This window comes from Saccostrea echinata, unplaced genomic scaffold, assembly GCF_033153115.1.
Source record: "Saccostrea echinata isolate AGI-Se365-2 ecotype Australia unplaced genomic scaffold, CSIRO_AGI_Sech_v1 ptg000012l, whole genome shotgun sequence".
In the NCBI taxonomy this organism is placed as follows: Eukaryota; Metazoa; Mollusca; class Bivalvia; order Ostreida; family Ostreidae; genus Saccostrea; species Saccostrea echinata.
Genome location: NW_026889761.1, coordinates 24,247,661 through 24,261,623, shown reverse-complemented (window position 1 = coordinate 24,261,623; position 13,963 = coordinate 24,247,661). Strand labels below are relative to the sequence as shown.

The 13,963-nt window shown below is 33.6% G+C and overlaps 1 protein-coding gene and 1 long non-coding RNA gene across 2 annotated transcripts in view; one reads left to right on the top strand and one right to left on the bottom strand.

The window, feature by feature from the left end:
• Positions 1-13,963, top strand: part of LOC133186153 (uncharacterized) — a 235,607-nt gene that overhangs the window by 6,230 nt on the left and 215,414 nt on the right. The gene's annotated exons all lie outside the window — the stretch shown is intronic.
• On the bottom strand, positions 4,748-7,763 carry LOC133186152 (tripartite motif-containing protein 2-like). Its single transcript, XM_061321424.1, has 2 exons — positions 7,685-7,763; positions 4,748-6,346 (listed from the first exon to the last, which is right to left on the bottom strand). Exon 2 carries the CDS (start codon positions 6,313-6,315, stop codon positions 4,906-4,908), a length of 1,410 nt encoding a protein of 469 aa, XP_061177408.1. The 5' UTR covers positions 6,316-6,346; positions 7,685-7,763; the 3' UTR covers positions 4,748-4,905.

Sequence of the window (13,963 nt, the reverse complement as noted above, 5' to 3'; positions counted from 1 at the left end):
AAGTGGTAATCCAACTTATACTCATAGTTCCCTTCCTAAGGAAGAAATTCTTCAAAATCATATGTCAGTTTTGAATATTTTTAATATTCCAAACAACCAAAATGAATTTGAATTACCATATCTATATTGGATTCCGAAACTTCATAAAAGTCCTTACAAACAAAGATACATAGCGGGTTCCAGTATATGTTCAACCAAGTCTCTTTCTTCACTCCTCACTAAAATATTAACAGTAGTGAAGGAGAAACTTCAAGAGTACTGTGCAACAATATATTTGAGAAGTGGTGTAAATCAGATGTGGATACTTAAAAATTCCAAGGAACTTTTGGAAAATTTGAAATCACAAGAATTTACCAAAATCAACAGCTTAAAAAACTTTTCATCTTTATACACAACCATTCCCCACGATAAATTAAAGTCCAGGCTTTTTGATATCATTGACAGCTGCTTTTTCAATAGAGATGGAACTCGTAAATTTACTTACCTTGTCATTGGTCATTTGCAAAATTATTTTGTTAGAAAACACTCTGATTGTACACACAAGTACTCTGAAGTTGACATTAAAAAGATGCTTGAGTTTCTGATTGACAATATCTATGTGGTTTTTGGAGACCAGGTCTTCCAACAATCTATTGGAATTCCCATGGGTACCAATTGCGCCCGTTATTAGTAGACCTTTTTTTGTATTCATATGAAGCAGAATTTGTCTAAAATCTTATACGTGGAAAGAAGAAAACACTTTCTGTGGCTTTCAACTCGACATTTAGATATATCGACGACGTATTGTCAATTAACAATGGTTATTTCCATTCTTATGTCGATACGATATATCCCGGTGAGCTTGAGATAAAAGATACCATGTGAGCTTGAGAAAAAAGATACCACAGAGTGTGACGCATCTGTTTCATACTTGAAAAAGACGTTAATGGTAATCTAACAACCAAGCTTTATGATAAACGTGATGACTTTAACTTCCCTTACTTATGCAGCAATATACCTTCATCACCTGCATACGGGGTTTATATCTCTCAGTTGATTCAATACGCAAGAGCATGCTCTACGTATGTACAATTTCTAAAACGAGGTAAATTATTGACAAACAAGTTGATGGAACAAGAATATCAGCAGCGTTTAAAGTCATCATTTCGTAAGTTCTATGGTCGATACAATGACCTGCAAATACAATTTATCTTTGAGTCAAATGCTGACTGATGTTTTTTCATACTAATTGTTAGGCCATTATTTACACACTGAATTGCCAACGGATTTTCCCGTTATTTCCCGATCATGACAAGGAGCACACAGCGGGTGTGGCCGGTCGTCAGAGGATGCTCACTCCTCCATGGCACCTGATCCCACTTCTGATGTTTTGGAGGTCCGTGTTTGCTCTGCTCCTAATTTGTATTGTTTAATGAACTTTTGAGCTTGAATACTGTTCGTTATCTCCATATATTTCATACTTAACCTTTTACCAAAATTGTTAAAGTCATTGTTCTGGGTCCAGGGTTCAGACTCTAAGCCGTCTGGGCCTGGTCGAGTTTGTCTTTTTTAGGTCACCTGAGTCACACTCAGGTGCCCTATTGCTGTCTGTTTTCGTCCGTCGGCGTGCATCGTCAGTCTTCCGTTAACATTTGAACATTTTCAGCTTCTTCTCTGGAACCGCTAAACCAATTTCAACAAATTAGTATCTAAAAGTGAATTGGAACAAAAATTTTAAATTTCATGTTCCCCCTTGGGCCCGGGAGTTGGGGCTAAAAGCATCAAAATCGATGCAATCTTCTTCTTTACTCCTGGCCATCAAGTAGTCAAACTGTTGGCATGATTGTAACAAGCAATGAGTCCTCTACCATAATTGTTAAATTCATGCCCCATAGTCAGGGGTTCTGGAGTTAGGGTGGGGATGTATTGAACATATAGTGAAAATGCATAAATTCTTTCTAAAAGCTTCCTCTCTACCCCTTTATATTCTGTAGACAAACTAAGTACATGGTGAGGAGTTCTGGTGGTAGGGTGGGGCTCTAGTAACTATATGGTGTAAATGCACTATTTCTTTGAAAATCTTCTCTGTTCCATGTTTTGACTTAAGAGGATGGCATCAAATGTTTGAATTATTGAAATGAGTACTTAACCTTTCACCAAAATTATAAAATTAATGGTCATTGGCCTTATGGTTGTGTCTGAGTTGGTCATAGACATGTATATATTGAAAAACATTAAATCTTTGAAAATCTTTTTTCATAGATATCTAGTGGGAAAATGTTTCAATGATTACAATTCTTGTGTAAATTTTTAACAATTTTCATTTATTCCTGGCTGCTGGGTACAGGGTTCAGAAAATCTTTGTTCATAGACATCTAGCAGGATACACTGCTTGCCTGATTACAATGAATATACTTAACTCTATACCAAAATTGTAAAATTCGTGGCCCCTGGGTCAAGAGGGGTTAAGACCCTAGAATGTGACTGATTAAGTTGCCTTGTTTACCAATAGACATCTAGCAGGTAAACTGTGTGCAGGATTATAGGAAGCAGCTTAGTAGTAAATATAACCTATCATTGGGTCGTATTTTGACCTGACATTTTCTACCAATTGTTAGGACTAAATCTGGCTAATATTCCGCCTACCTGATAAAATACATAGGGCTCATAGTGGACGTAACCGATCGAAAAGGGATGCTTACTCCTTCCAGGCACCTGATCCCACCTCTGGAATTTCCAGGGGTCCGTGTTTTATGCAGTGTTTACAATTTGTATTGTTTGTAGTTTATTTTTTTCCTAAAAAATAGATCACTGTTCGTTAACGTCATTCTTTTTATTACTCCTGAACGTCTAGGAGACGAGCTGCATGAACATTATCATGATCTTGGAATCCTGACCAAATACTAGTGGTACATGTAGTTTCTAAGGCTATGAACAATTTGGTCCCACCTAGAAACGGACTCATACAATACTAAAGTAACAATCAAGGTCAATTTTCCTCTTATCTAAGAAAAGCATTTTACCGAATGCACAATACAGAGGCCTTGTCTCTCATATAGAGAACATTATGACGCTCTCATCTTCTCTCATCAATGCTCGACATTACAGATATTTAAAAAAAAAATCCCCAAAAGAACCGATTTTTTTCCATTTAAGCATTGGTATCAAGAAACATGTATACAATACACGTTATTCTTACTACATGTACTGCATGACTGAAATTAAAAGGCGGCAACTTCCCGAGTACTTTTGAAGGCGAGGTAGAATCGGGCAGCATTATCGTGTTGTCAATGAGAAAAAGAAATTCAGCAATCTTTATATCTCCCATTTCCGTTCTAAACCGTGTCGGTCTTTTGGTTTTGATTTAAAATATTTGTAGAACACTTCAGAATATCCCGCGTTTGTGTCACATGTTTTGATCTTTAACCCAGAAAAAATGATTTATGACCAGTTTGTGTGTCAGAAAACCAATTGCTCAAAAATTTTATTATGCAAGCTTTGGATTTGTTATCTTTGGCTAAAATTAAAAAAAAGAAGAAGAAATATTTCATTAATCACAGGTATGAAATACTATAAAATAGTTAATGGATTGTAATGCAGCTGATATTAAGTGACTATTAAGACACTTCGCGAACTAACACTATAAATGAATGAACTAACATAAGAAGTAATGATAATATAAAGAGAAAAAATCTGCAAATATTACATCTAGCCCCAGAACCATAAACTGAGAACAGACTTAAGTCAAATTTAAAACCAATACAACTTTTGAAATAATTTTGATAATGTAAGAAAATGTTCATCATATGTTTATATTTAAATGTTTTATGCAATTTTTTAAGCAAGTACATTAGATAAAACTTAAGATATTAAAAATCAAAATTTTGACTTAAGTCTGTTTTCAGTTTATGGTCTTAGGACCTGTTCCACTTTGAATATAACTGCACATTTACCATTGACAGGTGTGTAGAGGCCAAGATTACAGGTCAATCTATAGATAAGAGTCTGACTTTTTAAACTCTTGCTTATTTTTAGATTGTCTATAATTAAAGAACAGGAAGTACTTGATAATATTTTTAATGACAACATTTCCCATTTTACACCTTATTATCAATACCCTGACTAAAACCCACAGTCAATCTCACAAACACTTAAATACGTATGCGAGACTGACCGTGGGTTTACAGATGATGGACCAAAACTTCTCAGAAAAAAAATCGTATATTTCTTAATTGTTATTCAAAATTCCGATTGTTTATAATTCAAAGAATTATAAAGTTTCATGTTGAACAGGTAAATAAATTCAGTTTTCCAATTTACTGAAGTATAAAGTTCTGAATTTAAGGTAAAAATGTTTGTTTGTTTGTTGTTTAACGTCCCTCTCAAGAATTTTTCACTCATAGGGAGACGCCACCACTAGTCTTGCCAGTGGAGAGCTGCAAATTTTGGCCTATGCTCGGGCACTCAGGGCCATTGAGCATTGAGGGATCTTTTTCGTGCCAGCATCTACTGTGACACGGGAACTCGGTTTATACCGTCTCATCCGAAAGACCTAGGTAAAAATGAATTTACGAATGCTCTTGCAAAATGAAGTTTATGAATGCTCTTGCAACTACATCAAGTCTTTAAGCATTTGTCTGTTGTTCAGAACGGATTTGTAACGACTAATTTACCATACTTAAGTAATTACATATCACCAGGTTATGTTTTTAAAAAATCTGATATTATTGCTATATCGCAATGAGTTCATAGTACGAACTCCAAAAGGTAATTTTACATTCATTTTATTTTCAACTAAGATAAGTTTGACCAAAGGCTTGCAAAGACGAAACAGACTTTATATTTCAAAAATAATCATATTATGAATACTGACTAGATAAAGAGAATATAATATCACCATATTGCACCTGAGTATGACAATCATTGTTAATATCGTAATACATGGACACACCCATTACCCTGTCCCACACATAGATGACCGTCCTTTGTAACACAGAGTCCCATTGGTCGGCTGATGCCCAATGGCTGCAGCTTTATTGAAGTTAGAAATCGGCCATCTTGAAGTAGTATATCTATCATTTTATGTCCAAAATCCGAAATAAGTACATTATATCTAGAATCAGTACATATACCAATTGGTTCAAAACATGTTCGGCTTCCAGTGTATTCGAATTTAAATTTTCCCGCACTGTTCATTGCGATAACACTTTCAGAGGCAGCATCAACGACCCAAAGGTCTCTATTACCATTCTCAACAATCTTAATAGGTTTCTTCAGAAGGGATACTCCCTTTCGGTAGCACATTATTTCCAACCAGTCTGCGCATTCTTCATTAAAATAATGCACTATTTTCCCGTCAGCTCCGTGTTTATGCATAGTCACATAGAATCCGCCATTAATGGCCAAACACAATCCACATGGTAAATAAGGGTAAGAGTGTTTTAACCGCACGGTTAACGCCGGGGTTATTTTGTATATACAGTGTTCATTAGATACAGAATATATTATTTCTCCAGAAGTTGTCACTATAAAACCGGAAGGATGAACAGGACAGAGCTTTCTTTCTACCTCCTCGGCTGTCTTTGGTTTCACAGACACAAAAAATCCCGTCTTACTAATCCAGACGCAGTCATTTCTCGTGAACATGTTTTCAATGTACATGTCATAGCTCCAAGATTTCAATACTTTAATTTCATCTGTGAAAATAGCCCTTGACTTCCGTATATTTCCAAAGCTGTCACCAACAAGAGAGCCAGACCTAGGTGTGTGCAATTCTAACTTTGGGACCTGTCTCGGAGAACTATGTGTTGTATTCAAATCAGACTTTTTTGTTTTACTGAACTCCAAAATTTCATAGGTGTTTCCTGTGTTAATCACATTTTCACAAGTTTTCATCAAACTGTCAATTTCCCGTTTCTTATCCTCAAGTTGCGCAATTCTGCTCGCTAAGCCAGGACTGAATTCAAGTCTGTGTCCATTTATAATGTTTTTCAACTTCTGTGATGCTCTTTGTATCTCTTTGATAAAATGCTTCTCTCTCTTTTCGACTTCACTGGTGAGTTCATCACAGTTACTGTCTAGGCGAGATTTGACTAAGTAGTGCTCGTGAATATTTTCCCGAAGCGGTTTAAGACTTTTATCGGTTATCATCTTTTGATATTCTGAAATTTCTTCCTTTAATTCATTTGTCTTTTCCGTAACTGTCATGTAATGATGACCTTCATGTTTTCCGTATTTAGACTGCTTACACAAATTGCACACAAATTCGCCACAAACGTTACAATAGGAAGTCAGCTTTGAATGGTGAATGACACACTGTGTTTCTTGTCTCGCCATTCTACCCTGTGGTTTAGAAAACTTCTTTTTCCTAGAAGAAAATTTCCACATGTGTATAAATATTTCCTCTGTCAATCAAAAAAATATTCTGAAATACGTCAATCTGCATACATATTTGTTGCCAACAAATGAATCCTCTTTTAGCAATAAAACACCTGAACTGCACGTCTAGCTCAGTGGGTATATGGATGGGACATACTTCTTCCTAGACGATAAGACATCCTATACAATACCGAGACATTCTTTTGATAAACCATTCGTTTGTTTTTTGATTGGCTACAACTTGCATTTTTAAGTCTGTCACACTGTAGGTCGCACTGATAAGCTTAATTTGGGATAGTCTTGTTCATATGATGTTCAAAGCAATAGGGGTATTTTTGATGCATTGATAAACAGCTCAGGGTGCATAAATTAAAAGCAAATGCAAAGGAGTCCCCGATTATGGATGGACAGCAGGGAAAAACAAAAATTCAATGTAAAAGCAAGGGCACTGGAAGTTAATGTAAATATATAGTATGTGCAGTATGCATATGCATGCACATACTATATATTTACATTAACTTCCAGTGCCCGTGTGTAAAAGTTACTGTAGCTTGCCATAAAAAAATTGTACCAATTTTAAGTAAATTTGATTTATAAAGTCACATGAAACTATAAATGACTTTTATGTGACTTTTCATTTTATAATAAACCATACACACAATATTCCAAAATATAATTTAATCCAATTCTTTTATTATTTTAATGCCTGTTTACTCTTTACCTTTCAATTAACTAGAACAATTCTCTTGTTTATATTTGTATAATCTATTGTGTAACCCTTTAAACAAGGACGTATTTTCTGAATTTTCTTCGGCATTCAACAGTTGTCCCAAATTACTTAATGTTATGTTTTTTTTAAGTTGTGTATGGTAATAATTGACGGAAGTATAAAAGACATAAACCGAACAGCCTAACTTCCTTGATTCTAAAATAACTTAATTAAAAAAAAACTGCCGTTTATGGTTACGAGTCTCCTGCTCAATGAAGCCAACAATATTTCCGAAGATGTCATGTCCTAATGTTATAGTTTAGTATTCATAAAAAAATATGACCTGTCATTGATGTAATAAACGCTATGGGTCAATTATTAGGCGTATCATTAGAAGTACATATGTACGTGATCCATTCTTCCTGTTACATAAAAAAGACCAACTTAGAAAATCCTGGTTTTTCTGTAGGTCTAAAAATACAATACCGCGTCAGATTTATTGAAGCTTGCCAAATGTCTTCTAATGTTCGACAAATCATCAGTAGTCTTTACTTTAATTGTTAATTAAAGTACTACTAAAACAGAAAAGCCACAATGATGCTAACTTAAATCACTAACCTTTTCTCCTTAGCTTGCGTTTCAAAATGTTATCTAGTTCCTGTAGTTAAACAGGAATTAAAACCGATGAAAACTAGGTCAGCACTATGTGTAAGTGTCCTCTGTAGGGGCGGGAGGCAAAAGAAATGCTATTCACTGGAATAAAAAAAAACTGAGTTAACTTTCAAGAATCTTTTTCCGAAAAAGCTATGTATCAATTACTTTATTATTATTATTTTTTTTTTTGAAATTACGAAGAATGTTTTTTTTTTTTTTTATAAAAATCTGATAAACACTTCATCAAAATAAGAAATACAGTAAAAATATGTACACATTCTGAGTTATGATAAATCAAGATATTCTCTAGGCAAGAAAACAAAAGTCGTAAATTAAGATTTGTTCATGTATATTGAAAAAATAAAATTATCAAAAGAATGACTTCCTGGTTCATGATTCCTTAAATATAAGGTATGAATTGTTTAGATACCTTTATCCTTCTCTTTGTCAATAGTAAACCAGATTAATATCGTAGAAGTATACATATTTGTATCTATTCTTGACTAACAAGGTAAAACAAAATTCCAAAACTAAACATTTATACTTACCTTAATGCTGAAGTCAGCTGTAGTTTTAAGGTTTAGATACCTGGACTGTTTTGAGGTTGAAGTGCCTCGTTTCCTGTTTTACCTGTACAAAGCCTGTCCCATATACCAACCATATTTCATGGTCTTAAAAGCTGTACCACATACCAGGCATAGCTCAGAGCCTGGTTCTAACAGCTATACCACATACCAACCATAGGTCAGATCCTGGTCCTAACAGCTATACCACATACCAACCGTAGGTCAGATCCTGGTCCTAACAGCTATACCACATACCAACCATAGGTCAGATCCTGGTCCTAACAGCTATACCACATACCAACCGTAGGTCAGATCCTGGTCCTAACAGCTATACCACATACCAACCATAGGTCAGATCCTGGTCCTAACAGCTATACCACATACCAAGCATAGGTCAGATCCTGGTCCTAACAGCTATACCACATACCAAGCATAGGTCAGATCCTGGTCCTAACAGCTATACCACATACCAACCATAGCTCACAGCCTGGTTCTAACAGTTACACCACATACCAGGCATAGGTGACAGCCTTGTATTAGCACTTATACCACATACAAACATAGCTCAGAGCCTGGTCCTAACAGCTATACCACATACAAACATAGTTCAGAGTCTGGTCCTAACAACTATATTATCTTCGATCATTAATAGGAATGCATGTTAGGAATAATTTATACGGTATAAAACAAGACAAAATAAAAATTAAAAAAGTAAAATGAGAGAACATATTATATTGTATATGACTAACAGTTTATTGAGTATTATGTGCTATTGTACATTGTTGCATAAAATAGTGGATGGAGGAAATTAACATCCTGAACTGAGAGAAACCACCCCCCAAAACAGGAAGTTTTTGTTTTATATCCTTATCTATAGTAGAAAAGGGATTCTATCGAGGAAATACAAAAATAGGATGTTGAAACTTATATAATTCAGGGAGAAAATTCCCCATTGAGGAAAGTTAATCATTAGCACTGGCAAACCTTCCACAGTGTTTGTATAACTGAATATTTTAACAATTATGTTACATGAAAAAAAAGATTATGACTCAAAATAGCTTTAGGAAAGCAATAAGAAATATTGATTTTCAAGCATTAATTATTAGTTTTAGAAGAGAGAAGATTAAGGTAATTAAACATGCATGTCATTTTACATAGGTTAAAACTTAGATGTAGGGGTATGAATTCTGCTGACTAAATTTGAAGTATTATTCAGAAACAGAAACATATGTATCCCTTCATGCTTTGTTGACTAAATTCAACTTTAAGATAACTTTACAGGTGTTGTAGAGGATTTCTCCCATAGCCAGTTTCCCCCGGAAACTATAGAGTGGGATTCCCTCCGAGGGGAAATCTCACAATAGAGCCAAATCCCCCCCCCCCTCGTTCTTCCTCAGAGTTGGACCCCCCTTGTATCAATGCTTTCAAACACTTGTAACAAACCTTCCTCCATGTATACGTATAGCCATGATATTTTATTATGGGGGGGGGGGGGGTTGGCTCTGGTGGAAATCGCACTCTATAACTATAACACATAATAAGACTTCCCCCCGGAAAATTGACTCTGATATAGGATTTCAGGGGAAATCCTACTTTAGAGTCATTTTTCCGTGGGGGGAATCCTGCTCTACAGCCAATTTTCCGGGGGATCCTACTCTATAACCAGTTTTCCGGGGGGAGGGGGGGTTACAGGGGAAAGCCTTCTCCACAAGACCGGTAATTATTAAAGCTGTTCTGCAGATCTTAGGGGAAAATGGGACAGCAAAATTTTTAAAAAATCTTTTCCCTTTCAATGATTTCCGACTAATCGTCATAAATTCTTATATTAGTGTATCACCTCTAATTTCTATTTTTTCTGTGATTCAAGGCAGGGTATTATTTATACAGTCATTTGTTCTCTATCAACTTTAAAAGCCACTAAAATGCTTCACTTCACAAATACAGAAAACAAACGTTGTCAATGCAATATTTTTCCATATATGCTCTCTGTTTAAAAGATATACCAGATATTCTGCATATAACAGCCAGGGCTATGTCTCTGAATGAACAAACAAAAAACAAAAAAACAAAACAACAAAACAAAAAAAACAAAAAAACAAAAAAAAAAAAAACAAAAAAAAAACGAAGATAACAAAAGATGATCAATTTTATAAATCCTTCAAACAATACAAATCTTGAACGAGGCAAATTCGTTGACCCACTGGAAACACTAGAGGTGGGATCAGATGCCTAGGAGGAGTAAGCATCCCCTGTTGATCGGTCATACCCGCTGTGAGGCCTGTATATTGATACGTGTAAGTAATCCATTGTCAGAATATATGAAAATAATAGGATAACAATTGGTATGAAACATGTCGAACATGGGTCAAAAGCACAGAGAGGTATTCAAAACAAATCACTCACATCATTTTACTGAAGCTCAAAACCTCAGCGTTAATGATTACACATTGATATTTAGCGAAATGACAATGATCTTTTCGAATCTTAAGATCCAAAGAAAAGAAACCAAACATAGGACTCTCAAACTCATGTTACAATTAACAAATAAGATAATTTTCATAGATTTCTTTGTGCAAGACCTTTATCTCTTACAGTAACTATTCCTAAAATATTAGATTTTCAATCAGTTTCAAGTTTGGATATTTTGTAAATGTTTTGTAGGAAACTTTATAACGATGACCTCTTGCAGTTTGTTTGCCCAACATTTATTAATGGTTCACATATATATATTAGGGATATCAATTTTACTCGGACAGCTTAGTCGAATAGTCGGAAGCTTTAGTCGAACGATAGTCGAGTACTCGTTGAAATTTAAATTAATTTTTTCATGTCATTTTTCCTATTTGTCTTTAACCAGGTCTAGTACAATCACTAGATTTAGCTACGTAATAGCTTTATTTACCTACCTGAAGTAGCTTTATTTAGCTACTAAATCAAACTTATTTCTTTAATTAGCATTTTTCCCAGAAAGTGCAGAAAATTGCATTTAACAGACTGCTAGCCTGTACAATATTTAATTTACGCTATCACCATTATACAACGAATTATTGAATAGTTAACATTTACGTTGTAATAAATATATGTATCCAATGTATTTGATTTCAAATATAATATTTACTGCACATTTTATATACAGAATATCAAAAGCTCGCATTTATCTTTTCTTTTCATGCTGCTAGTACTTGTACCTGTTGTTGATTTCTTACCTTAAGCCATTGAATGTGTCTTCACAGTGACCCGTGATCGTTAAACAATTAAAGCGTAACTCTTATAAAAACAGAGAGCTTGTGATAAATTTTAATTATGAGATTTTTTGAAAACATTCAATACAATTTTGAAATGATTGATATTAATATCAGAAAGAAACACGCTCATAACTATCCCACAATTTACATGTATTTACAAATATGTAACAGCTGTTTAATTGTTATTCATTAATTAATAGTTGCATTATACGAGATCTTACAGAATTGCAAGTTGAAATTTTACAATTTGGATCTGACAGTTTTTAAAGTATGCCAATGCATGTTTGCCAAACAAAAAAATTCCTTTTGAACAATTAACAAAGACCGGTTAAGCCTTTCCCTGAGTTTTACTCACGAAATCATTGAACATAAATGAACTGAGCATTTCCATTTTTTTTTACCTTGAATTTAAGATTTCTATTAAGTAGCAAATTTTTAACGAATTACCGACTAAAAAAATTTAATCGATAGTCGGTATGATCGAACGATAGTCGATTACTCGAATATTTGTTGACATCCCTTATATATATATATATATATATATATATATATATATATATATATATATATATATATATATATATATATATATATATATATATATATATATATATATATATATATATATATATATATATATATATATTGGGGATGTCAAAATAGTTATTTTCCTTAGTCGATTATTCGATTGCATTATTCGAACGATAGTCGAATTTTCGGAACATTTTCTGAAAATAAAATTTTATTTCAAACTTCACTGGTACTTGACGTGTTTATAATTCAAAAACAGATTAACTGTTTAAAATATAACATAAAAATTAATGCAGCGTAACGTTGAATAGCAAGAATATATGAAAAAAATTTAGAAATCTAATTTTCCTAAATTCTTGATTTCCCCATCAATCGAATTCATAAATTGGTCTGTACATGCAGTTAGTTTTTATTTAAGTGAGCATTCAAAATTTGCTAGCCGATAATTTTTAATGCTTATTATGAAATAAATTAGGGAGGGGGTTAATCTCAAACTATCCAAACGCAAGTCGGCTGTTAAATTGTTAAACAGTTAGTTACGGCTTATTCATTTATTGATTGTTCTGGCTATCAAAATGTCCTTAATTATAAACAATTTAAAATGCAAGTTGTTTTAATAATTAGCGAAGCGTCAAAACATGTCACATGTTCCATGCATTTGAGCAATCTTAAAATAAAAGATAATTGGTACATCGTATAAAATCAAGTCCAATTAATTATTTTACAAATAAAGCCCAGTATATATATTGATGGTTGATTTATTACAAAAACAACACAAGCAAAAACTGGTAGATAATTCTTGCGGTAGAGAAGCATTTATAATTACTGTACTTTCTATACGCACATGGAAAATCAATTTTTTTGTAGAGGAAAATTATCTTATCAACTGTCTCCGAGGAAAGTTTGAAATGAGAATTCCATATCGTTATCACTCTTTTATTGCATTTTTTTTAAAATTATAATATTCGAATATCGTTTCATTATTCGATCGTCGGTCCATTCGACTGACAGTCGAATAGTCGACAATTCGTTGACATCCCTCTATATATATATATATATATATATATATATATATATATATATATATATATATATATATATATATATATATATATAGGGATGTATATATATATAAGCATCCCCTGTCGAGTATTTAGTATATTTAATATAAAAAGTAATTATTATAAAACATTGACCCAACAAATAGTATGAAGCATGTCAGAAAAAATACGCCCCAAAGATAGGTTGTATTTACAAACAAGGCCTTTATAACGAATGTAGAATTTGCGAAAAACTTACTTTAAATGGCGTTGTTGAAATCCTTGTAACATCAAATTATTTGTCACTTTTAAAAAATGATCGGATTTAGAGAATGCTCTTGTGTCTCAAGTGAGGTTGGAATATTGCTACATAAAATAAGTCATCCTGTTTGTCATACATTTTAGTTATTAGTTGGTCATTATCGTCTATAGTAGGTAAAAATCTAGATATGAAACAGATATGGTAGACTTAGTAGCGTTTTTTAATTCCCAGTTCGTATACAGGGTTCCAAAACTCCGTAAAAATCCTTACAAAGATACATAGCGGGTTCCAGTAAATGTTCTACCAATCCTCTTTCTTTACTCCTCACTAAAATATTAATAACAGTGAAGGAGAAACTTCAGGAGTACTGTACAACAGTATATTCGAGAAGTGGTGTTATTCAGGTGTGGATACTTACACACTCCAAGGAACTTCTAGAAAATTTGAAATCACAATCAATAACATCAAAACGTACCACTTTTCAACACTTTATACAACCATTCCCCACGATAAATTATAGTCCAGGGTTTTTGACATCATAGACAGCGCTGCTTTTTCACTAAAATGAACTCGTAAATATACTTACCTTGTCACTGGTC

Excerpts from the sequence above, each read along its gene's own strand:
- LOC133186152 (XM_061321424.1), bottom strand. The coding sequence starts at position 6,315 with ATGGCGAGACAAGAAACACAGTGTGTCATTCACCATTCAAAGCTGACT.